Genomic DNA, 26,452 nt, shown 5'->3' on the forward strand with positions numbered 1-26,452 from the left:
CAGTTACCGTATTTATTTTCTTAATTCAAGTTATATACAGTAGCCTATTGCTTTATTTGAGTTTTAAAGTTATTTATAATAAGTGAAGTGAAGTTTACTGTTAAGTGCACTGATGTCAGACTCATTTTGGATAATAAAGTTTATTGTTAAATTGCCAAATACCCTGCCTTCATTTCATATTTTTGTCACATCATTATACGTGTTTGATCACCACATTTGAGTTATCATTGCTAAAAATGTGTTTAAGTATATATATTCTGTTTATGTATATACTGTATTCTAGCCTATATACAGTACCAGCCATGGGATGAATGGGAAGTGTGTGCAAACGTTTGACTGGTAATGTACAATAATATACACATAAAGAATATCGGCCGATATATCGATATCAGACTTTTTTTACTCCCTAATATCGGTATCGGTATCGGCCCCCAAAAACCAATATCGGCCGGGCTCTACTGTCATAGACCAGAGGGAGAGAAGTAGTTTCCCTGACTGGGAGACCTCAGGCTCTCATCACTACACCTCACACCAGAGACCAGCGTTTATAGCGTATTATACCAGTCAACATTTACAGCAAGACTGATCCATGGAAGTGCAAGAATCGACTCCTCCCTCTGATGTGAAACGCATCCTAGCTATGCTTTCTGGTCAAGCCACTGCTGTTGTCCACTGTATAAGTGACCAGTCGATATCTCAAGCCTGTCCTGTCGTTCAAACCCAGTTTCAAGGTACCACCAGCATAGTAGCCTCATAGGAAAAGACCCGGCCCCTGATTAGCACCTTTGACCGATGTAAGTAACTACATCAGAGATGGTCAAAGTGAATGTCGTTGTAAGACTCGACTGCCTGATGTTCACACCTCCACTGGTTCTGCTGAATCTCCACCGCTGACCAGTGTTCTGAGCAGCCTGTGAAGGACATTATCACAGGCCAAAACAGAAAGAGATCCCTCATGAAAAAATACTATAGTCATTTATAGTAAATTCTATAGTGTTTTTGAACCATACTATAGTAAAGTACTTGAATTAATTTGTTGTGGTAATTCTACACTGTAAAAAAAAATCTGTGACATTTACGGTAAAATTGAAAAACGGTTGCCAGAACTTCCTCGTAAAAAATATGGTAGCAACATTTTAGGTTTTACAGACTTAACTTAAATTCACAATAAAATACCGTATTTCATTAACTGATGTAATGTTAATAAACCAAAATATTGAAGTGCTAATATCTGTTTTGAACCATTGTAATGCACTGATAACCACCAGAAACTGGTGGTGATGAGAAAGTCACATGATGAACCAAAGCTAATCACGAACAGCTTTTCTACGAGCTGCGGAGGACAATACTTATATACAGAAGGTGCACACAGCGTCATTCACACAAACACTAAACCCCATCACGGTGACACACGTGATACTGAAATAATGCAATAACATTAATTTAACAACATTAGATATAAGATAAAACCCTAATGTACACAACTCATAAGAAAAAACTAAGAAGAAACATGTTATTTCAACAAAAAAACATCAACTTTGAAGGGTCTTCCAGGGAATTCTGGGAGTGTCAATTTGCGGTTTTTTTCACTGTAAATTATACAATGGCTTTTTTTTCACTTCCAAAAACCGTATTTTTAACAGTATTTTACTGTAAAATTCCATTAAATGTAATTGCATTTATTCACCCTATATAGTATGGAAACTTACTGTTAACCAGTTAACAGGTTTTTACCGTAGCATTTTTACAGTCTTTTACTGTTAAAATCACAATCCTGTTTTACAGTGTACTGCAATACAGTAGGAGTTGTATGGCAGTGTATTGTAGGTCATCCGGGTATTCCATGCATACAGAAAATGTGCATACTATGCATACATACTGGATACTGTATAAATAGTAAGAGTAGTATGATATTTAGAACACAGCATATTTTTAACAGCTACTGCTTCTTGACGCTTCGAAACATCAGTTAAATTCAGAATCTTTTGTGCACGTGACACTTCGTTATACTGTTTCTGGTTCTAACTGTCTAACTGATAGTTTTAGTGTAAGTGTATTTTTAATTATCGGAATGAATTATCATAATACTATACTTGTGTAATACAGCAATACAGCAACTGCCCAATAACATACAAAACAAGCACTATACATTAATAAAAGAACACAGGTGTTACAGAAACTTCATTTTAGAGGTACTTAATTAGTTGTAGATTACATTTAATAGATTACATTTTCTTGCAAACATCTGCAATCAGTTTATAAAAGGGTTCCTTCTAAAAGGTTCTTTAAGCGATGCCATAGAAGAACCATTTTTGGTTCCACAAAGAAGCATTCAGTCAAAGGTTCTTTAAAGAACCATCTCTTTCTTACCTTTTTGTAATCTGAAGAACCTTCTTTCGCCACAAAGAAGCTTTTGTGAAACAGAAAGGTTCTTCAGATGTTAAAGGTTCTTTATGGAACCATTTAGACAAAAAGGTTCTTCTGTGGCATCGTGAAGCACCTTTATTTTTAAGAGTGTAGCGCAACAATGTTTGGCGAAACTACTGTCTTCGACCGTTAATATTTAAACGTTCAGAAAGCAATAACTAGAATGAGATGCTATATATGTTTATGCTTCTAACAATACTTATTTAGAAGATACGAATTATTTCTTGTTTACAATACGTCAAGAAAGAGTTCTGTCGCGATACGGAAGTGAAGTCGCTGGCTGAGATTCTACGATAAATACGTAAGCAGTGTTCGTGCATAGAGTCTATTCTAATGTTAGCTCACTTACACAATGAACATTTCCAAAAGCATCTTGTTTGTTATGGAACTGTTACATAACTTCACAACAACACTATTTTCCTAAGAGGTTTCATCCTGTGAAGTAATTGTACTGATATCAAAGCCGAGTGCTATAATTCACAATAATCAGCAGTCCGTGGGCAAGAGCAGCTGTGTAACTTGCGTCATTTTTATCAGTATCACGACTGGAATATCTTGATTAATGATTTAAAAGATAATAATTAATTATGTGATTCAAACACTTTGTCCAGCAATGACCACTTTAGTGTCTTTTTACCAAAAACACGTCTTTACTGATTTCTTTTCGTTTCTGTTACGTCATTACACCAGTAGATGGCGACAGGCGAGTGACTCTCGGAGGATGGATAACCACATTAACATAAATAGCAATTAACAAATATCACAACAATGCATCATGAACAAGCATGAATTAAAAAATGGTACATTCATAAATTGTTGTCAAAATTAAAATACATTAACATCAAAAACTTAACATTTCAAAAATGTAACCTTACAGTGTTGCCTTTCCTTTTAAAGACACAGTCGGAATAAAACAGTGGGATGTGAAATTCACTGAAAACCAAAGATCTCTACAGAGGACATAAATGCATTTTATGAGCCGCAAGAGTGTAATTAGTTAATTAGTACAGGGCTAAAGGCCCTCGAGTTTCTTTCTGATGGGGAAGTTAAGTCATTTTTGTATAGCAAAAAGCAAAGGAATTATATAAAAATGCAAACAATGGATATTTTAATGTGCGATTTACTTTGAATTTACAAACATCTTTCCTTTAAATCAGTTTACTGTCGATTACATTTACTTTTAATAGAATTAGAAGATTTTTTATTCAATTTTTGTAGTTATTTTTTTTTATTCTAAAGTGTTCCAGACAAAGTTGTTTTGAATAAGCACACAGCATATATATATAGATATGTCACACTAAAGATGTTAGACTGCTCTGAAGTTCAATGCAAACGCGCTAACAGCAGGAGTCTGCTAACAGAGAGTTGCTGAAGCACATGTCACTGCGTGGTCTTCCTCCTGGTGGCGCTGTGCAGCTGTTTGGGAGGTGGTGGTCTGCTCTTGATGTTCTGGCACTTTGGGATGTGTCTCTCTGCCGGACCTGGGGCAAATCTGCGGCCACAGTGAGGGCAGCTAACATATTCTGGGTTCAGGTTCAAGACTAACTGTGGTGGCACACTTCCTTGACCCTGACGCATGGTCTGAATGAAGGCCTCGTGTTTCTGTCGCCAATTATTCTTCTTGAGCTGTGGATAAAAACAGTAAGACATCAGTAAAGACACGGATAGTACACAGAAAAGCTGTGTTTACCACAAAACACAGATAGTCCTTTAGGAAATTGCAGATGACAAATAATATCATGACAATGTTTATTTTCCAAGGTCAATATGCAGGTAAATTACAGTCAAATTTGACTTAAATTTGAGTCTGTTCCTCACACTATCATATCACTTAAGTGTACAAATCATTCATTTATGATCATTTTATGGTGTTTTTTTTTTTGCATAATTTTCTGATATGGAACTGTTTATTGTACATATGTGTGTGTGTGTGTTTAACAAATGCAAAAGTGTTTTTGTTGAGTATCATATTTGGTCGATCAGGTTTTACGGCTCATATAGTCTGATATAGTGAGAAAATGGAGGGAAAAAACAGCTCAGTTTTATTCAGAGACTCAAAAATATGCAATTTTGGTGCAGATGCTGATATTTATATGATGAAATTCTGATACTTGTAATGTAAATCAGTGAGATCTGTATAACAGTGTAGCAGATACTGACATACTGATGTCTCAGTAAGATGAGATTGAAATGATCCAAACATATAATGCAACGATTGAGAGCTGAAGAAATAAAGGCTCCTCAAAAGATCCTGAGGATCAGATTTGAGACTCTAAAACATGATTGATGGAGAATCAAGTAAAGCTGAGCTGCTTCAGTCCAGTAAGTGTTCATCTGGAGATATTACTGACGTTATTCTGACCTTTACTTGATCAAAACCAGTCCAGATTTGACACGTGAAGCTCCAGCTGAAGCTGGACGTTTCTACAAGTACACTAAAAGTACACTAGAAAGTATGAACTATCAGTAAAGTCGTGCTCATCTTGATCATTTAGAGGCCTTTGCGTCTCAAATATGATACAGCAGGCTTTATAGAGTTAAAAGAAAGCATCTTACTTCTGGTGTTTTGCTCCTGCTGTTGGTTTTCATGAACTCCTCGAGGTCTGTTCCTTTGGCTCTGTACTGTGACATGTCGAATATCTTGCGCTGGGGCCGCTTTTTCTCACACACCCTCATGTGCGTCTCCAGACGGTCTCGTGCGAAGCACCGATGGCACACGTCACACGGGATCACGGGATCCTCCTCCAGACTGAGCTCCAGGCGCTTTCCTCGCTGTCTGGGGTTTCTCTCCGGGACGGCCTCCTTCGTGAGTTTCGATGCGAGTCGATATGAGCCGTCTTTATGTTCTCTCCTCTCATGCTTGAGGTGAGATCTGTCTCTTCTCACGGAGTCAGATGAATTTGGTTTTCTCACGTCGCAGTGTTCTTCATCTTCATTGTGCAAATAGAGATTGTGTGTTTCCCTCCTTCTTCGGACATTGTCCCATCCCATATTTCTCTCTCTTCGCCCGTTACTCATTTCCCTGCTCCTGCTTTTTGCTGTCTGTTGTTCATACTCATCCCACTCTCTCATTTCCTCCAGCTTGTGACCCTTTGTCATGTCTAAGGTCAAAGGTCTTCTCCATTTTGTACCTGGCCATCCCATTCCTCCCATCTTTCCATATCATCTCTGGATTCCCTGTGATATACAGTGTCTCTTTCCTCATCCCAGTCTCCGTATCCACTACTATAGAACCTGTTGTCCTCCTTTAGCTTATCCGAATATCTTTTATTCCTCTCATCTCTCTTTGCACTGTCCTTCCTCTCTTTTAGGACTCTTCTCAGAGTCTCGTCTGCTTTGAAAATCTTCTCCTGGAGCATTATCTTCCGATATGAGCCTGTTGCAGATATATCGATATCGGCAAATATGCCGCCGATATGAACATTTTTCAAAGCTGTGCTTCCTGCATAAACCTGCCCCTGTTGGATTGGCAGTAGCTTGTTGCCCTACACAGTTACCGTATTTATTTTCTTAATTCAAGTTATATACAGTAGCCTATTGCTTTATTTGAGTTTTAAAGTTATTTATAATAAGTGAAGTGAAGTTTACTGTTAAGTGCACTGATGTCAGACTCATTTTGGATAATAAAGTTTATTGTTAAATTGCCAAATACCCTGCCTTCATTTCATATTTTTGTCACATCATTATACGTGTTTGATCACCACATTTGAGTTATCATTGCTAAAAATGTGTTTAAGTATATATATTCTGTTTATGTATATACTGTATTCTAGCCTATATACAGTACCAGCCATGGGATGAATGGGAAGTGTGTGCAAACGTTTGACTGGTAATGTACAATAATATACACATAAAGAATATCGGCCGATATATCGATATCAGACTTTTTTTACTCCCTAATATCGGTATCGGTATCGGCCCCCAAAAACCAATATCGGCCGGGCTCTACTGTCATAGACCAGAGGGAGAGAAGTAGTTTCCCTGACTGGGAGACCTCAGGCTCTCATCACTACACCTCACACCAGAGACCAGCGTTTATAGCGTATTATACCAGTCAACATTTACAGCAAGACTGATCCATGGAAGTGCAAGAATCGACTCCTCCCTCTGATGTGAAACGCATCCTAGCTATGCTTTCTGGTCAAGCCACTGCTGTTGTCCACTGTATAAGTGACCAGTCGATATCTCAAGCCTGTCCTGTCGTTCAAACCCAGTTTCAAGGTACCACCAGCATAGTAGCCTCATAGGAAAAGACCCGGCCCCTGATTAGCACCTTTGACCGATGTAAGTAACTACATCAGAGATGGTCAAAGTGAATGTCGTTGTAAGACTCGACTGCCTGATGTTCACACCTCCACTGGTTCTGCTGAATCTCCACCGCTGACCAGTGTTCTGAGCAGCCTGTGAAGGACATTATCACAGGCCAAAACAGAAAGAGATCCCTCATGAAAAAATACTATAGTCATTTATAGTAAATTCTATAGTGTTTTTGAACCATACTATAGTAAAGTACTTGAATTAATTTGTTGTGGTAATTCTACACTGTAAAAAAAAATCTGTGACATTTACGGTAAAATTGAAAAACGGTTGCCAGAACTTCCTCGTAAAAAATATGGTAGCAACATTTTAGGTTTTACAGACTTAACTTAAATTCACAATAAAATACCGTATTTCATTAACTGATGTAATGTTAATAAACCAAAATATTGAAGTGCTAATATCTGTTTTGAACCATTGTAATGCACTGATAACCACCAGAAACTGGTGGTGATGAGAAAGTCACATGATGAACCAAAGCTAATCACGAACAGCTTTTCTACGAGCTGCGGAGGACAATACTTATATACAGAAGGTGCACACAGCGTCATTCACACAAACACTAAACCCCATCACGGTGACACACGTGATACTGAAATAATGCAATAACATTAATTTAACAACATTAGATATAAGATAAAACCCTAATGTACACAACTCATAAGAAAAAACTAAGAAGAAACATGTTATTTCAACAAAAAAACAAAATATTATGTGTGTCATGCAGGGAATTCTGGGAGTGTCAATTTGCGGTTTTTCACTGTAAATTATACAATGACTTTTTCTTTTTCACTTCCAAAAACCGTATTTTTAAACAGTATTTTACTGTAAAATGACATTAAATGTAATTACATTTATTCACCGAATATAGTATGGAAGCTTACTGTTAACCCGTTAACAGGTTTTTACTGTAGCATTTTTACAGTCTTTTACTGTTAAAATCACAATCATTTTTTACAGTGTATAGTTGCTGTAGTAATATAACAACTATAGTATTATAAACAAATTACTTTATCCAATACTGTACTTAGTTTTCTACAACTATAGGGTATATTATACTACAATACATTACAGCTTACTGTAGTAAACACCAAAGTATCCTACAGTATTTATTTATTACAGTCTATCATATATGAGTGATTCTATCATTGCAGGTACATTTGGTGTCCAAAGTCATTGCTTTTTTCAAACGTTATATTTTTTGATTATTTTAATACAGTGTTACTCATTGTTATGAATTACAAGATGTTACAGTCCATAACAATACAATAATTTTTGCAAAAAAAGTGTCTTAAATAGCTGACGTTCATGATTTCTCGTTGTCCAAATTAGTCGGTGCATTTTCCCCATCGTGTATCATTGTGCAATCAAAATATTTTATTGTACTTGTCTTTTGGTAATATTTCATTCATCGTATTTATAAAAGCCATAAAGAGTCATTTACCTAATTCTACAACATTATTATTATTATTTTGTTAAGAACTTTTTTCTTATAAAAATGTGTGACTTTAAATAAATCTTGCATCAACTCTGTTACCGTTTCATACTTTGCCTTTAAATCAGTGGAATTATAATACAATCATTAATGAAATAAGATCTGAAAAGCCTATGTGCTCTCTCTAAGAAAATATTTTTAGTTTTTTTATAGTTTTTGGCAAAAAAATGAATAAAATTGTCAATTCTGTTACCTACCAAGGTAGAGTAACAGTGCTGACAGTCCACTGGATAATTCTGTTACTTTACAGTTCTGTTACTTAAAGGTTCAACTCTGATTATGAACTATTTTCACAAAAAAACAATACAATTGTTGTTTAAAATCTCATAAACATTATTGAGTTTGCTAATGCAGTCTTTGATGTCTACATGCATGCCTTATTTAATTTTGACATTCAAATATGATTTAATCCTATGTTTGTGTCAGATTAATATAATTTTAGACAACAATAGCACATAACACACAGCGAATAACTGCATTAAACAGTTGGACTGTGGTCTTCTGTTCAGGCGCTGTGCGAGCTGCTATGAGGTCCTTCGGGACGCGCACGTGTTGTGAGTTCTAGCGCCACTGACAGCACAGGGCCTGAGTTTGACCACCAGAGCTCATCTCATTAACTTTCAGCGGCTTTACAACGACCTCTCCCTCAGTGTCATCTGCGTTTAGCGATACATGAGTCTGAGATGTTGTCCGCGGCGAGGAGCGTGTCTCAGGAATGCCGCAGCAGGGCTCTCATCAGGAAGGTGCGGTCTCGCCAGTGTTAGTAATGTGTTAACAGCAGTGTGTAGTGACCTTCATCAAGCGTGCAGCTCTGCAACAACACGGTGCTCATGAGTGTAATGTATACAGTGTACTGCATATCTGAAGCGATGTTGCCATGATAGCCAGTTACTGTAACCCACGTGGTTCTGTTTGTAGTTAAACACATGTTCAGAAGTATGTGTCCCTGCAGCACAGAAGCAGTGTTGAGTCGCTGGGGGATATTTGTAGCAATAGCCAACAATACATTGTATGGGTCACAATTATACATTTCTCTTTTATGCTAAAAATCATTAGGATATTAAGTAAAGATCATGTACCTTGAATATAGTTAGTACATTTCTTACTGTAAATAAATCAAAGCTTAATGTTTGATTAGTAATATGCATTGCTAAGAACTTCATTTGAACAACTTTAAAGATGATTTTCTCAATATTTAGATTTTTTTGCACCCTCAGATTCCAGATTTTCACATATTGTGCTATCCTAACAAACCATACATCAATGTTAAGCTTAGCTATTCTGTCTAGCTCTTGCACAATGTGCTGTGATTCACTGCACAGTACAACAGTTCATATTGCCCTTTTCCCCTCTTATTATTATATTGCACACTACAACTGTTTAATGTTTTTTAATGGTGAAATAATGAGACGTTCCTGAATGTCTGTGTTTAGGCTGGTTGGCGTGGCCTGACTCTCCAGACGGCGTGCAGACGGTGTTATGTGTGAGTACGAGGGGTTGGGTTCAGAACGTCTCACGGTAGGGCTGGACGATATGGCCATTTATATCACGATATATTTCTTCATTTCGGTCGATACGATATAATGCAATATCGATATGAACACTGTTAAAAAAGCCTCATTAAACACGGCCAAGAACGGCCACAACAGATGTCTGTGCACACAAACTCATGAAAAATGTATTTGCCAACTCTATGAAACCTATAAAACTATATAATAGTTTAGGAAGAAAATGGCGCAAATAAATAAATGTTCACCTTTTATTGGTATTCAGCCTTCATACAAACAAGAAATGTGAAATCACTGCCAAATAAATCTCACTCTCCTTATTAATATTAATATTTTACTTCAAACTATAGTCTAACACACCAGTCAACAGTTTTGAACAGTAAGATTATTAATGTGTTTTAAAGAATTCTCTTCTGCTCACCAAGCCTGCATTTATTTGATCCAAAATACAGCAAAAACAGTAACATTTTGAAATATTTGTACTATTTAAAATAACTGGTTTCTATTTGAAGATATAATGTATTCCTGTGATTTCAAAGCAGAGCTTTAGCATCATTACTCCAGTCACATGATCTTCAGAAATCACTCTAATATTCTGATCTGCTGCTCAAAACACATTTATTATGATTATGAAAACAGCGGAGTAGATCTTTTTCATGTTTCTTTGATGAATAGAAAGTTCAGAAGAACAGCATTTATCTGAAATAGAAATCTTTTGTAACATTATAAATGTCTTTATCATCACTTTTGATCAATTTAAAACATCCTTGCTAAATGAAAGTAATAATTTCTATAATATACATTTTAAAAGAGCTTTTGAATGGTAGAGTGTATAATGTTACAAAAGCTTTTTATTTCAGATAAATGCTGATCTTTGGATCTTTCTATTCATCAAAGAATCCTGAAAAAATTTACTCAACTGTTTTAAATATTGATAATCAGCAGATCAGCATATTATACTGATTTCTGAAGATCATGTGACACTGAAGACTGGAGGAATGATGCTGAAAATACAGCTGCGCATCACAGAAATACATTACATTTTAAAATATATTCCAATAGAAAGCATTTTTTAAATTTTCAATATTTCAAAATGTTACTGCTTTTGAATCAAATAAATGCAGGCTTGGTGAGCAGAAGAGAATTCTTTAAGAAACATTAAAAATCTTGCAGTTCAAAAACCTTTGACTGGTAGTGTAGGCTGATTATTCTTATAGACTGAATAAACATGCCATCTAAACTATTCTGAAGACAGTCGGTTCCCTTCAGAGACACATTCATATAAAACACCCGCGACGCGTTATGATTTTGAAACGTGCAGCGCTAATGTTTATTCAACGAAGTCAAACACCACAAATACATCAGTGTATGGGAAACACTGGTAATGTATATCGAAATATCGGAAATGTGTTTAAAAATCATGTCACCGTTATTGAAAAACATTATATCGCGATACATATTGATATCGAGTTATTGTCCAGCCCTACCTCATGATGATGGAAGGCCGTGTTTCTGAGCTGCTGATGGTGTTTCAGGTCGGAGGCGGTCCGAGGCGCCGTCATCGGCATTGACCTGGGAACCACCAACTCCTGCGTGGCTGTGATGGAGGGGAAGCAAGCGAAGGTGAGCTCGAACTCCTCTTGCTCACATTTAGAGGCTAAGACTTAGACCTGGCAACAAGAACGCTTGTAGACTGAGCTGTCAGCGTTGTGTTCCTGATCAGATGCTAAACACACTATACAGTAGTCAACATTTGAAGTATTCGCTCACTGGTTATTTATACTGAAAACTTGAGAGGATTTAGCATTTGCTTTATGGCTGCGGTTGCCAGATTTCATTAGTTTAAAATCTCCCGATCAGAGCTTTTTGCGTAAACGGATTTTCCCCCCAGTGATTTACTTATTCTCCCCAATCTGGCAACCACTCTACATTAAGGACAACGCACTGATATTCTGCAAGCATTTAGCGATCTCTTGAGATATTCTGCTCGAATAAATGTCGCACAATTAAAAGTTGCATGGTTTGCGCGCAGATTTAGTCACAGCAAACAGCGCAGAACGGCGAAAGACAATACTGCTGCGACTAAATCTGCCAGCAAACCATGCAACTTGTAATTGTGCGACATTTATTCGAGCAGAATATCTGCTCTGCGCTCTGTTGGTTTGTGCTTTAGTGAAAACGCTTTAATTCTGAGGAAATGTAAAAACAATCACGCAGCCCTAGAAGCTCAATTATGGCAGGTGTTCAGATTCTGAAGTCTGATGGGTTTGGATGAGTCGAGCTCAGACTGATGTTCAGTGAAGGGTGTGATGGTCACAGGTGCTGGAGAACGCCGAGGGAGCGAGGACCACGCCGTCAGTGGTGGCCTTCACAGCTGATGCAGAGAGACTCGTGGGAATGCCAGCCAAACGCCAGGCCGTCACCAACCCCAACAACACGCTCTACGCTACTAAACGCCTGATCGGACGCCGCTACGACGACCCTGAAGTTCAGAAAGACCTGTGAGACGTCTGTTTTTAAACAGATGTACACCACTGTACATGTGTGTATATATATATATATATATGTGTGTATGAATTGTGTGTAGATAAGTGCTGAGCTTTGCTGTGATTAACAGGAAGAACGTGCCCTATAAGATCGTGCGTGCGTCTAACGGAGACGCCTGGCTGGAGGCCCACGGTAAACTGTACTCTCCCAGTCAGGCCGAAGCCTTTATCCTCATGAAGATGAAGGAGACCGCAGGTCAGTCCTCCGCCTGAGGAAGAGACGCATGCAACAGATGATCAGCCGCTCCATCAAACCACTGCTTGTCTGTTTCAGAGAGCTACCTGGGTCACGCGGTGAAGAACGCTGTTATTACCGTACCTGCTTACTTCAACGACTCTCAGAGACAGGTGCGGCGCACAATCAGTGATCAACTAACCTGTTATATGTGCATATCAGTTTCTGCTCATGTTGAGAACATTGCGAACCAGCTTTGATTCGTGCAATGGTTGTGTTTCTAGGCGACTAAGGACGCCGGGCAGATTGCAGGTTTGAATGTGCTGCGTGTCATTAATGAGCCGACGGCTGCTGCTTTAGCCTACGGACTGGACAAGACTCAGGACAAAATGTAAGCTTTAGATACTCGTCTTCATTGTTTGATCATATTTGTGTACCAACGCAGTTAGGGATGCTCTATATCACTTTGTCATGATCGATACTGACACTGCAGTATTAAATCGGTTCACTCAGAAATGCATGCATGTATTCGTTAGAACATATTAATTAGCCATGCTGAACTTATCTTTAGCATGTTTTGACAGTAGCTTGAGTTGCTGATGTGAGCTTGTTTACATTGAGAAAAGTGTACACTGCCGGTCAAAAGTTTGGGGTCAGTAAGACTTGTAATGTTTTTAAAGAAGTGTCTTCTGCTCATCACGGCTGCATTTATTTCATCAAAAATACAGAAAAAAACAGTAATCTTGCAAAATGTTGTTACAATATAAAATAATGGTTTCTATTTTAATATCCTTTAAAATATAATGTATTTCTGTGATGCGCAGCTGAATTTCCATCATCATTACTCCAGTATAAAGCGTCACATGATCTTCAGAAATCATTCTAATATGCTGATTTATTATCAGAATTATCAACAGATGTGCTGCACAATATTTGTTTGGAAACTGCGATACTTTTTTCAGGATTCTTTGATGAATAAAAAGTTTAAAAAAGAACAGCATTTATTCAAAATATAAATCTTTTCTAACAATATAAACCTTTGCTATCACTTCTGATCAATTGAACACATCCTCGCTGAATACAAGTTTTAATTTCTTTCATAAAAAAAAAGAAAGAATAAATATTTACTGACCCCAAACTTTTGAACGGTAGTGTATATTGTCAGAAAAGATTTCCATTTTAAATAAATGCTCTTCTTTTTAATGTTTTATTCATCAAAGAATCCTGAAAAAAGTATCGCAGTTTCCAAACAAATATTGTGCAGCACATCTGTTGATAATTCTGATAATAAATCAGCATATTATACTGATTTCTGAAGATCATGTGACACTTTATACTGGAGTAATGATGCTGATGGAAATACAGCTGCGCATCACAGGAATACATTATATTTTAATGAAAGTGAAAGAAATGTGAAAGAAAGTGAAGTGACATGTGGCCAAGTATGTGACCCATACTTGGAATTAGTGCTCTGTATTTAACCCATCCAAAGTGCACACACACAGCAGTGAACACACACACAGTGAACACACACCCGGAGCAGTGGGCAGACATTTATGCTGCGGCGCCCGGGGAGCAGTTGGGGGTCCGGTGCCTTGCTCAAGGGCACCTCAGTCGTGGTATTGAAGGTGGGAGAGAGCTCTGTACATTCACTCCCCCCCCCTACAATCCCTGCCGGTACGAGACTCGAACCCACAACCTTTTGGGTTACGAGTCCGACGCTCTGACCATTAGGCCACGACTGTATATGTATATTAAAATAGAAAAACTTTATTTTACATCATAATAATATTTCACAATATAAAATTTTCCCTGTATTTTTGTAAAAATGTTTGTATAAAAACATTAAAAATCCCAAACTTTTGACCGGTAGTGTAGGTAAAAATGGTAACAACTGAAGTTTTATAGGGTAAAATTTAAATATTCTGAATGAGTTAGGACTCTAGTCTTACTAAAATGACCCATTGGCTTCTCATAGTGTCTCATGTTTGTATGATATCCCCCGAGCAACATCATACCTGGCACCTCTCTAATAGTGGTCGACCGATATTGTTTTTTTTGTCAGCCGATGCCGATATCTTGGAAAGCAGGGTGGCCGATATAATTGTATTAATTTTAATTAATGTTCAAAAAGTAAATGTGTTAAATAAACATAGTTGTACTTTAGATGACAAAATATTTTTCACAAATAAATAAATATTTAATAAATAATATAATAAAAAAGGAAGTAAACACTGTAACCAACAGGGCACTCAGTATTCTGGGAAGTTTGTGTGCATTGGGAATCATATTTTTTTCAAATAAAGCCAAGGTAACACTCATTTTACATACAGCACACAGTGAAAATGACATGAATATGGCAGCGGGTAAATGCATAAAGCGCAGCATAATTTGAAATCACGAGTTTAAAGTTAGTCTCCAGTGAAGCTGAACTCTCCTCCTGTCCGCATTCAATTCACACGGCTCGACCGTCACGCAGAGAACACGCGATCATGCAGCATACACACGCACACTTCACACGATCTCACAGCTGGATCCGACTTAGTCTGCAAGTTTTGTGAAATTAGATGTTTATTAGTCATTCAAAGATTTGTTTAAATGATATAAATACGTATTTGCTGAAAACTGACGGCAAACGAGAAAGTATTATAATGTTTGCCTTTCTATTGCTAATAATATAAAAGCAATCATTATAAGACTTTTTCTATACATTTTAATTCCTTTGTTTAACCGTTCTATCTGATTATTAGACAGACTTCTATCCGTATTAGACAGAACTGTTAACGACGACAGCGAACAAGACGGAGAATGTCAGCGCTGTCAAAATAAAAGTCCCGCCTCGAACGCATCGGCCAAACAGGAAAAATTATCGCCCGATGCCGATATTTAAAAAATGCCAAATATCGGCCGATATATCAGCCTTGCCGATATATCGGTCGACCACTACTCTCTAACATAGTAAAAAATGGTGGTGGTATTTTTGAACGAGTAGCCTAAGTGCATTTACTTTAAATACAAATGCACAGAAAATGTGCAATTATATTCCATTATCCCTTTAAAACATTTTAATATGTGTGTACATTAATAATATATTAAAATAAAATAAATTCCCAGACAACACCATAGCTGCAGTTAGTTACTACAGTAAATCCATACATTGAAATCAGTTGGACAAATTTGTAGTGGAAGCACTACAAAACTAAATTTAATCAGTTTTGCTGTCATTCAGTCTCAGTCTGGAGCCCTGTGTCTTTAAATGGTTCTAGTTGGTCGTGATTATCTGTCAGATGACATCAACATCGACTGAGAAGTCTTTATACTGAAGTCTCTTTGAATGTTGTTATCTGACGTGGATCTGCTTACTGCTATCGTGCTCTGGCTTCATTCTAAAGATCATTACTCTTCCCAGGATCGCAGTGTATGATCTCGGCGGAGGGACGTTCGATATCTCTGTCCTGGAGATCCAGAAGGGAGTTTTCGAGGTGAAGTCCACCAATGGAGACACGTTCTTGGGCGGAGAAGATTTCGACCAGCATCTCCTCAGACATATAGTGAAGGAGTTCAAGAGAGAGGTTTGTGTCCGTCCTCCCAAAAAACAAACGTGTGTGTTTAGTAGTGGTGCTCTGATCGGCAAATTCGAAGCCAGTAACGATCGCTGATATTTTAACACTAAGATCAGCCGATGCCGATTGTTGATGTTTAATTGTAAAGACCCCATATTTTAGTCTTTGAGTCGTTTTTAAAAAATAATTTATTTGCAAGTTAATATGCTTCACCAAAATGTATCGCACTGTAAAATTTAGACGGTTTACATTTTGTAAACATTACTAAAGTTACATTTAACAGTTGTGTCGTCACTATCAAAGATCTTTGTGACGTGCTGGCAGCCAGTGAACCACATGAGCTCAAATGCAGCGGTGAAGAGAAATATCAGTTACATATCAGTTGAATAGATCAATAATAAAAAGGCTGAATTTGCACAGAATTGGCCAAATGGATCATTGATGCTTTAATGATTTTAACTCTTATTATAGAATGTAGAAAACTGAGCTTTTGTCATCTTTATGTAAGACTGTTAATAAATGGACTGCAGTGGGTTGTTGGTAATAAGTGCACTTTTACAAATGTATGCGTTTACCTTTTTTAAATTTGTTTTCAGGTGGCAAGCACAACTTGCTCGGATATCTGGTTCATTTAGATGACTAATTTAGATGATTATTGTAATCGGGTTCAGTCGAAGGCTGCTGTAAGATACTGTAGGTTCATTTCATTAGTTGCTCTTAAAACCAGGGTTTCCGCGGGGACTTAAAGTATTACATTTAGTTGTATCAGATTTAAGGCCTTAAAAAGTCTTAACGTTTAAGACGCCATATTTCCTGTTTTTGCTCTATTTCGCCAACAAAAATCATTTCAAACACAGCCACAGCGCTGTTTTGCATCTCTTGAGCAACAGGATGCTGTTTCGTTCCTGAATGAATCACTCGTTTAAATGATTCGGTTCAATCGCAATGAATCACTTACTAACAGTGACTTGCTGCCACCTACTGGCGGTTTTAATTTCACATTTAAGGTACCTTTTCATTTTTTAAATAATTTCAAACATCAGTTTTCAATGTTTTATGTTTACTATATCATAATATTATGTATTTGTAACTGCAGGTTAAAGTATTTAATGTCCCTCAGAGCTGCATTAAACAGTGTGTAAAAGCATCTAAATGCCACTTCTAATGCATCTAAAGATTTAAGATAATTTTAGTTGATGCTGATTTAATTTGCTTGGTAGCAGCCCAAATGCAAGAATTTTACTTAAAAGATGGTGCACACTTTTAGAAAAAATGGCTTAAAGGTAAAAATGCCCATAAAACTTTTTTAAAATTCTATCACTGCTGTGAACCGACCAGCACACAGAATATGAAGAATATCACAAAATTCAGGATTCAGCTGACAGCACAATTAGAGATAAGATATCGGCACAATAACACTCAGCAAAATATCGTCTAATTATCGTTATCGATAAAATTCCAGAAAATTATCGAGATATAATTGTTAATATCGCACACCCCTAATTTATTTAATTGATATAATAATTTATTGATGATAAGGGTTTAAATTAATATAATAATTAGTGGTCGACCGATATTGGTTTTTTGACAGCCAATGCCGATATCTTGGAAAGCAGGGTGGCCGATATAAAGCCGATGTAATTTTATTTATTTTAATTCATATTTAAGAAATTTGAAATCATCAATTTCAAGTCCCGTCAAAATAAAAGTCCCGCCTAGAACACATCGGCCAAACAGAAACTTATCGGCCGATGCCGAAATGTAAAAAATGCCAAATATCGGCCGATATATCGGTCGACCACTAATAATAATTAATACTTTTGACTCCTCTATTTTCTTAAAAGTGGTTCAAAGACTGAAATGTAAAGTTTATCTTTTTACAAAACTTTTTGTTTTTGGGAAAACTTGTATCTGAATTGTAAATTATGCTTTTTACAGTTTTAATATGGTACTATAGACATTGCCCTACCCCGGTCATATGGCATTCATTTTATTTGTGCAGGTCTTAAAAAAGGTCTTAAATTTGAGCTTAAAAATCCTGCAGAAACCCTGTAAATCGCGGTAGTAGAGGGCCATATGAATGCTCTGCAGGGTTTTCAGCAGTGCGTGTCGTTGCGAGTGCTGCTTGCTGATGGTCTGAAGCCGTGTGTGGTGTCGTTGCAGTCTGGAGTGGATCTGACCAAAGACAGCATGGCTCTGCAGCGGGTGAGAGAGGCTGCTGAGAAGGCCAAGTGTGAGCTGTCCTCCTCTCTGCAGGTGAGAGACCGACCGACAGCCCAGAAACACAACAATCACACTGACATTTAGAGTTGTTATAATCTGATTTTCTTTTTGTATTGTAACAAGTTGGTGAAACATATATTACTTTTGCATAGGGTTGTAACAATATCAAAATGGTACGATGTGAAGATGCAGTATTTTGTAGTTTTAGTAATTGTTTAAAGCCATTTTGTGAGTCATGCATCTCAAGTTGGAAAATACAGAAAATCATGTTTTTTTTATTAGGAGCGTTTAGAGCCCTGTCCATTATGGCGTTATGTTCCAAGTCTTGTGAAGCCATATAATAAAGTTTATCTGAGGAACAGGATTTAAGGAGACCAAAAAAAAAAAAAGTCTTAGAAGAAAAAGTCCAACGTGTTTGAAACGTAAAGATTCTGACATTTACCATTTCATTTTTAGGCAAATTCTCTCTTAAGACTGTAATTGGCAATAATCCTGTGTGTCACTGAAGCTCTCAATTCCAAGAGTGATATTTCTGAATCAAAATAATGCACAACAGCAGGTTTATCGAGTCAAACCTCTCACAACGCATCTAAATGTGCTTTATTTACTTGCAGTGAGGATTATTAGTGAATAGTCTGTATTGTTAGGGAACAGATTATTCATTTGATTTGTATCAATAACCCATGTGCGGATATTGATAGACAAGTATATTGGCCATGCTGATTAATCTGTCTATTTTGTCATTTTGAAACCGTTTTATATAGAGAGTAGTTTCAAAAAGTCAGTGTGTGAGCCGTGCTGGCAAAATGAGTCACGATGAGCACATGTTCTTTTTTTCACATTCTCCATTAAAATAACTCCAATTTTTCTGTTGGAATCGGACAAGAAAAGACTGCGCTACAGCGGTTTGAAGGCGAAAGAGTCCGCAGAGTTCATTTTGAGAGAAACGTTGCATGTTTTCCTCCAATTCTCCTCTTAATAATAATCATTATATTATTAATCACAATATAGCTATTTTTTATCTTTGTAATTAAAAGATAAGCACATGGATGCAAATAAACAGTAGTTTAATCAAGAGCAGCGAGTGATTCCGTCTTTTCTTTTAATGCTTGATTATCATTGAGACAGATCTACATTAAGACCTACTGTAATGCATGCGTCTAATATAATGTTGCACATCAGATTTTCCCCCAAACATGAACTAAACGCTTATGTGAGACATAACAGATTATGTTTGTGAGGTTAATAATGTAGGCTACTTTATAGAGAGAGGCGTGTCTTATGCACGCTCTTTGCAAATGTCAGTGAGCTCGTGTGTTTTGTGTTCATCAGCGTGGGTTTGAAAATCTTGTTTCGCTGGTTTGGACTCGTGTCATCGAGAATTCGATATGAATATTCACAAAGCTGGAATGCTGCAACCATACAGCTTGAGAAGCAGCAGCAGTCGTCAGAAGTGAGCAGAGAAAAAGCTACTCCTCTCAGAAAGCGTACCAATAAAGATCATTTTAGATGTTTAATTGCTATTTGGAGCATCGTGATCGCTAGAAGAGGGCTTAATGAACTCATTTTTGTTCAAAACTGACATTCTTCCTGTAGCTCAAAATGAAACCGTGTGCATTCAAACTCATTCTGCCAGAACGGCTCACATCTGTGTCCCTGCAGCACAAAAGCAGTGTTAAGTCGCTGGGGGATATTTGTAGCAATAGCCAACAATACATTGTATGGGTCACAATTATACATTTCTCTTTTATGCCAAAAATCATTAGGATATTAAGATCATGTTCCATGAAGATATTTAGTAAATTTCCTACCGTAAATATATCAAAACTTAATGTTTGATTAGTAATATGCATTGCCAAGAACTTCATTTGAACAACTTTAAAGATGATTTTCTCAATATTTAGAATTGTTTGCACCCTCAGATTCCAGATTTTCAAATATTGTCCGATCCTAACAAAACCGTACATCAATGGAAAGATTATTTATTCAGCTTTCAGATGATGCATAAATCTCAATTTAGAAAAATGGACCCTTATGTGACCCTGGAGCACAAAACCAGTGTAATACCAGCTTGTGATGATGAATCAGTCAGTTGTGATGAGTTCTCAGCATGCAGTGGTTATTGCAGGTTTAGAGTGAGTTTCAGTAACAGTGTTGTAATATCTCTGCACACAGACGGACATCAACCTGCCGTACCTGACGATGGACACCTCTGGCCCCAAACACCTGAACATGAAGCTCAGTTCGAGGGCATCGTGGGGGATCTGATCCGCCGGACCGTGGCGCCCTGTCAGAAGGCCATGCAGGACGCAGAGGTCTCCAAGAGTGAGATCGGAGAAGTGCTGCTGGTGGGAGGAATGAGCCGCATGCCGAAGGTGAGCGTCTGAGAGGAAAGCATGATCCTGATGCAGGCCCCATGGCAGCAAACACACAGCAAACCTGAACGAACATCTCACCGCTCACGTAATCACTCAGTCAGTGTTTCAACCGTTTAAATAATAAAACAGCTCGTAAACTAAATGTCACGCAGCGTTTCATCAGCGTCTACAACTCGTTATTTACTAGAGAAATGAAGTCTAGAGAAGAGCATTCTGAGAAATACTCCACTATTTTTCACTTTACCTGTTCATTATTTAATGCATGTTTAAATAAAGCTCTGTAAATTATTATATTTCAACAACATTGAAATTGTATAATTTAGAAGTTAGTTTAAAAACGGCATTATGTGCAGTTTACATGTTTGCATACATTTTTATTATTTATTTTTTTTGATTATTATAGTTAAAAATGAATAGTAATTGAATTTCAGTTTGGCCTGTTTATTGTAACTTTGAAGTAAAAGGGCTCACTATAGTTTAGAGATCGTAAGCTGAGGTCGATTTTCATCCCTAAGAAAATTATGATTGAATTTATTTAAAGAGCGCAATTTGTTCAGTAAACCATTGTTTAATTAAAAGACAACTAAAAACTAAAATTTGTTTAGTATTTTTTCCCCCTGCTGTACCGAAACATACCGAAACGTCATGTTTGTGTACCGTTACACCTCTAGTGTTCACACACGCAAGCGACTTTAAACCTTTCCAGCGAAAGAAAAGGCACGACGCGATGCAGAGTCTAAAACTCCTTTAGCTGTTATAAATTCACTGTAAACCACGGCTTCACGGGGCTTACTGCTTTTATAAAATACGGTTATTCCATATACATAGTAAAGTTTCACAGAATAAAACGGAGCAAATAAAGTGTAATGATATTAATAAACACAGTATTCTTCCACCAAACAATGTAGCTCCTCAGAAACAGTTGTGGTTGCTACAAAGTGGTTGCCGAGCAACACACAAACGTAAACAAAGGTGTGTGTTACTTTGTAGCGTCATTTACAACAGCTTCGAACGCGGCTCAGCCAATCAGAGTCCAATTAATCTCAACGAAACTGATTATTGTTAAAAAGGGAGTTATCTGTTTTTGCAAATAAACTCTTCACATGCTGTAATGCCTGCCTGTGATTATGAGGCTGTTAATAAAAAAAATAAATTTTAGTTGAATTTGAAACAAAAATGTGCATCTGGATGCATAAACGGTGCAATCGAATGTTAGGCGGGCTTAAGAGCGTCATCAGCGGCGCTCGAGATGCGGTGATGATAATGTAAGTGTCGTCATTGCATTCAAAATATTAGAGAAATATAGAAGCTCAATGCGGAGAAGGTTAAAACCCAAACCAAGCCATTCACACTAGGGCTGCACAATTAATCGAATTTCTAATCGCAATTACAATTATGGATGCCACAATTACGTAATCGTTCAAAGCGGCAGTTTAATCGTTTAAAGTCCACTTATGTTATTCTGCACGCTTAAGATATGTTTTTTTCTTTCTACATCTTAAGGGTTTTTCCATTGTTTTAGTATAACATTATAATACCATTCATATTTTTACTTTTTTTATAATTTAAAGAAGAAACCAATCCGATGTATATTTGACATTTAAGGCAATATGCATAGAAATATAAATATAGAAAAGCACAAAGTTTTTCAGTTAGTGTTTTCAGCTTGTTTATTTTCATATAAAAATACGGCACGCAGTTGCATCAAACAATGGTATAAACATCATTCAATGTAAATTGTGATAATCGTAATTAATAATCGCAATTACAATTTCAAGGGAATAATCAGCGATTATGATTTTTGTCATAATCGTGCAGCCCTAATTCACACAGAACCCATATTCATTCACACGAGAGATGTATAGAAAGCCATGCGAATTTAAAACAGTTTAAACTTGTAGAAAACGTCGCAAATTTGTGGAGATTTATTCCGTTTCGCTGCGTCTCGTATGTTTTTAAATGCAGTCTGTGTGATCGGTGCTTCGGCTCTTTGAATTAAGCTATGCATAAATACACGATGCTGTTTTGTTCATAATTGTTTATGCACTTTACAACATTACATTTGGTTTTATATATGAATCAATATCACTGTAGGGTGTGTTTTGGTGCCCTGTACATAAATAACTCTTTGCCATGATAACTTAACGTAAAAAAGACTATGAAAGGGTGTGTTATATTAGGCTAAGTTTTTATATTCATAACAAAAGCATTACTTGGCACTTTAGATGCGTTTTCTAGATTTAGTTTTTAGTTTTGTGCAAGAGGAGGCGTATTATTGGCTATGTCCCATGCACTGCTCATTACATTTGAATGAGAGTAGAATATAGTCAAATCATAAAATGTAAAAATGTTGTTCTCCTATTAATAGAAAGAGATTACTTATTTTGAGTGCATTGATCATTTGGTAATAAAAACATTATTTTTATTTAATAAAAAAAAGTTTGAGAGTTTGGTTGTCCACCCTGTCATCTTAATATTTTACAATAATATTTTAAATAATAATTCAATCATATCTATATAATCCAGTGTGTTCACTAGCTTGGTGTGGGGGCAATAACAAAAAACTGCATCCAAATATCACAGTGTTCTCCAGGTCAGAAAAAAGGTTAGAGTTTCTTTAAAAACACATGGTTTACATAAAATCTTTTATGTATTTATAATTTGAACGCAAACAAATAACCCTGTTTAGGATCGGGACATAATACCTTTCAGATATACAGTATTTAACAGTAATATATATGTCCATGACAGGGTGGACATATCTTATGGTTTATGCTTCGAATAATGGCCCATAAATATAAAAAATGCATGGGAGCTCAGCTAATGTGTTTCTAGAGTACTTGAGTGTCATGAGATAAAGCGAATGCGGAACTAAGACCTAAATGTGAGTATCGTGAGGGTTGAAAGGCACTCTCTGGTGATATTGATCCATATGTTAATGTAGACGTTATGCATGTGGTTTATAGACGGGTGTTATTTCATAGCATTGAATAAACGATTTAATGCGCTGCATTCTTTTGCTCATTGCGCCCTCCTGTGGCCTCGGGAGACGAGCCAAAGCTTTCTTTAAGACTTATTTAATCTGCATATAAAACAAAGGAGATATTTCTTTACATTTCGTGTTTGACTGTTAAAGCGAAAAATGATTTGATGTTCGTCTTAATAAAGTGGGTGAATTAAAAAAAGTGGTTAAATTTAAACTCTTTTTTTTATTGCTCGTTTTTATAAAAATGTCAATGATTATTGATACCGAATGATGTGAAACATTGTATCGTTGATGCATTTTTTTAGCTATACGCCCAGCTCTTCAAAAATGTTGCATTTGTGTTTATGAAAAACATTGATGTGGCGTATTATTATTATTATTATTGTTATTATTTTCTGCTTGTGCTTCCAGTTGTGATCCAGTCTTCTGGCGGCCTCAGCAAAGACGACATAGAAAACATGATCAAGAACGCCGAGACGTACGCAGAGGAGGACCGGAGACGCAAGGTAGCGTCTCTAGTGTAGCCCGAGGGCTGATGTGCTGCACCTTCAGACCCGTTTGAACGAATCGAAACGCATTGGTTTTGGGTCGCAGGATCGTGTGGAAGCGGTCAACATGGCCGAGGGCATCGTGCACGACAGCGAGTCAAAGATGGAGGAGTTTAAGGAGCATCTGCCGGCGGATGAGGTGCGACCGCTGTCTGCAGAGCTGAAGCACACTGTTCTAGAGCCGCTAACGCTTGTGATCTCTCTCTGCAGTGTGACAGACTGAAGGAGGAGGTGGCTAAAGTGCGAGAGCTGCTCTCGAGGAAGGACACGGAGACGGGAGAAAACATCAAGCAAGCGGCCACAAGCCTGCAGCAGGCCTCGCTCAAACTCTTCGAGATGGCATACAAGAAGGTGCGCTCCGGCTTTCACGCGCTCTAGCCTTTTATTGACAAGCACATTACAGTTATTTATTATAATAATAATAATAATCATTTTCAATAAATTGACCGTTTTGGAAGAGGATTTAAAAGATTTAAAGTTTCATAATGATAATCGTAGTTATTATTATTGTTGTTGTTGTTATTATCATCATCATCTTTTTCAATCAGTGGACTTTTGGAAGAGCATTAGTTATTTTAAATTAAAAATAATAACATTTCAATAAATTGACTTGGAAGAACATTATTTACATTTTTATTATAATAATAATCATTATTAATTATTAAATATAATAATACAAATATTATTATTCAATCAGTGGACTTTTGGAAGAGCATTAGTTATTTTTAAATAATATAACATTTCAATAAATTGACTTGGAAGAGCATTATTTAAAATTGTATTATAATAATGATCATTATTAATTATTAAATATAATAAGAAAAATATTATTCAATCAGTGGACGGTTTTGGTAGAGAATTAGTTATTTTAAAATAATAATAATAATATTTTTTTAATAAATTGGCTGTTTTGGATGAGGATTTTTTTAAATGTAATAATAATCGTAGTTTGTTAATATTATCATCATTTTTTTCAACCAGTGGACTGTTTTGGAAGAGCATTAGTTATTTTAAATTATTAATAATAACAATAGCAATAACATTTCAATAAATTGACTTGGATGAGGATTATTTAAAATGTAATAATAATCATTAATTATAAAATAATTATTAAATCTAATAATAAAAATAATATTATTCAATCAGTGGACTGTGGAAGAGCGTTAGTTATTTTAAAATATGATTATTATTATTCAATCAGTGGACTGTGGAAGAGCGTTAGTTATTTTAAAATATGATTATTATTCATAATAATAATAATAAAGATGTTTAATAGTGATCAGGTTTGGTATGTAGATTGTCTGAATGTTAGCTGAAATACTGTCTTTCACACTTGATCTACTTCTTTATATTTGTGCAGCTCTGTAGTAATAATAATAATAATAATAATAAGAGCGTCTGTGTTTGTGTTGGTCAGATGGCGTCGGAGAGGGCAGGAGGAGAGACGGGGGAGAAGGAGGGCCAGCCGTGAAGCCGTCTGGACTGATCTCTCTCTCTCTCTCTCACACACTGTGCTCCTCATCCCTCTCTTAGTTCATGCACTGTCTGCTGAGAATAGTCTGCGTCAGGCTTGAAGTGTGTCGAGTAGTCACCCGGGCTTTAATGTGATCACAGACACGACTCGTTCCTTTCTTAAACACGCGATTTAATGCTGCTTTGATTTGGGTTTTTGGGAATGAATGAGGCTGAACAACGTCTTGAGTATTTATAATAGCAGGACTTCAGTGTTTCAGTGTTTTCTGTTTAAATGGCACAGTCTCTGTTCTGTCCATGGGTTGTGCTTGGAAACTTTCTCAGCTTTGAGCTGAGAGCATGAAGCTATGCATGATAAACTCAAGAACAGAAGAATATGTGATGTGGAATTAATAGTGCAGTCTAATTGTCGTATGTCCCCGGGTATAATTTGCTGATCATACCAGCATTGTGAATCGGGAGCGCACTTCTACAACAGCGTCCTTCCAGGACAGATAGGGAAAGTAAAAGGTAGAGGTGAACCTTTACTAGTGACCTCTGCTTGTTTGATTTAAATCAGTGATGTTCTGTGTTTATGGACGACTGTGACCGCGAATGACGTTCTGTGTGTAGCAGCACAATATAACACACAGCCCATCTACTCTCGGCTTTCTGGTTCATCACAGAAGAATATCCTGGAACCACAGTAGCTCTGTACAAAGGCTGATGTCTGTTGAAATTGTTAAATGTTCATTATGGAATTGAATGATTTAATAGCTTTAAAGAAAACAATATTGCAATGCAGTCTTTTATAATAAAATAGTTTGAGCTCAT

The 26,452-nt window shown here is 36.7% G+C and overlaps 1 protein-coding gene and 1 pseudogene across 1 annotated transcript; one reads left to right on the forward strand and one right to left on the reverse strand.

The window, feature by feature from the left end:
* Positions 1 to 3,750: 3,750 nt before the first annotated feature.
* On the reverse strand, positions 3,751 to 5,526 carry LOC107572094 (zinc finger C2HC domain-containing protein 1C-like). Its single transcript, XM_016258509.1, has 2 exons — positions 4,984 to 5,526; positions 3,751 to 4,053 (listed from the first exon to the last, which is right to left on the reverse strand). The coding sequence occupies exons 1-2, from the start codon at positions 5,524 to 5,526 to the stop codon at positions 3,808 to 3,810; spliced, it is 789 nt and encodes a 262-aa protein (XP_016113995.1). The 3' UTR covers positions 3,751 to 3,807.
* A 3,247-nt stretch (positions 5,527 to 8,773) lies between these two features.
* Positions 8,774 to 20,672, forward strand: LOC107572097 (stress-70 protein, mitochondrial-like; annotated as a pseudogene).
* The last annotated feature ends 5,780 nt before the right edge of the window (positions 20,673 to 26,452 follow it).

This window comes from Sinocyclocheilus grahami, unplaced genomic scaffold (assembly GCF_001515645.1).
Source record: "Sinocyclocheilus grahami isolate Dianchi unplaced genomic scaffold, SAMN03320097.WGS_v1.1 scaffold1697.1, whole genome shotgun sequence".
Classification (NCBI taxonomy): Eukaryota; Metazoa; Chordata; class Actinopteri; order Cypriniformes; family Cyprinidae; genus Sinocyclocheilus; species Sinocyclocheilus grahami.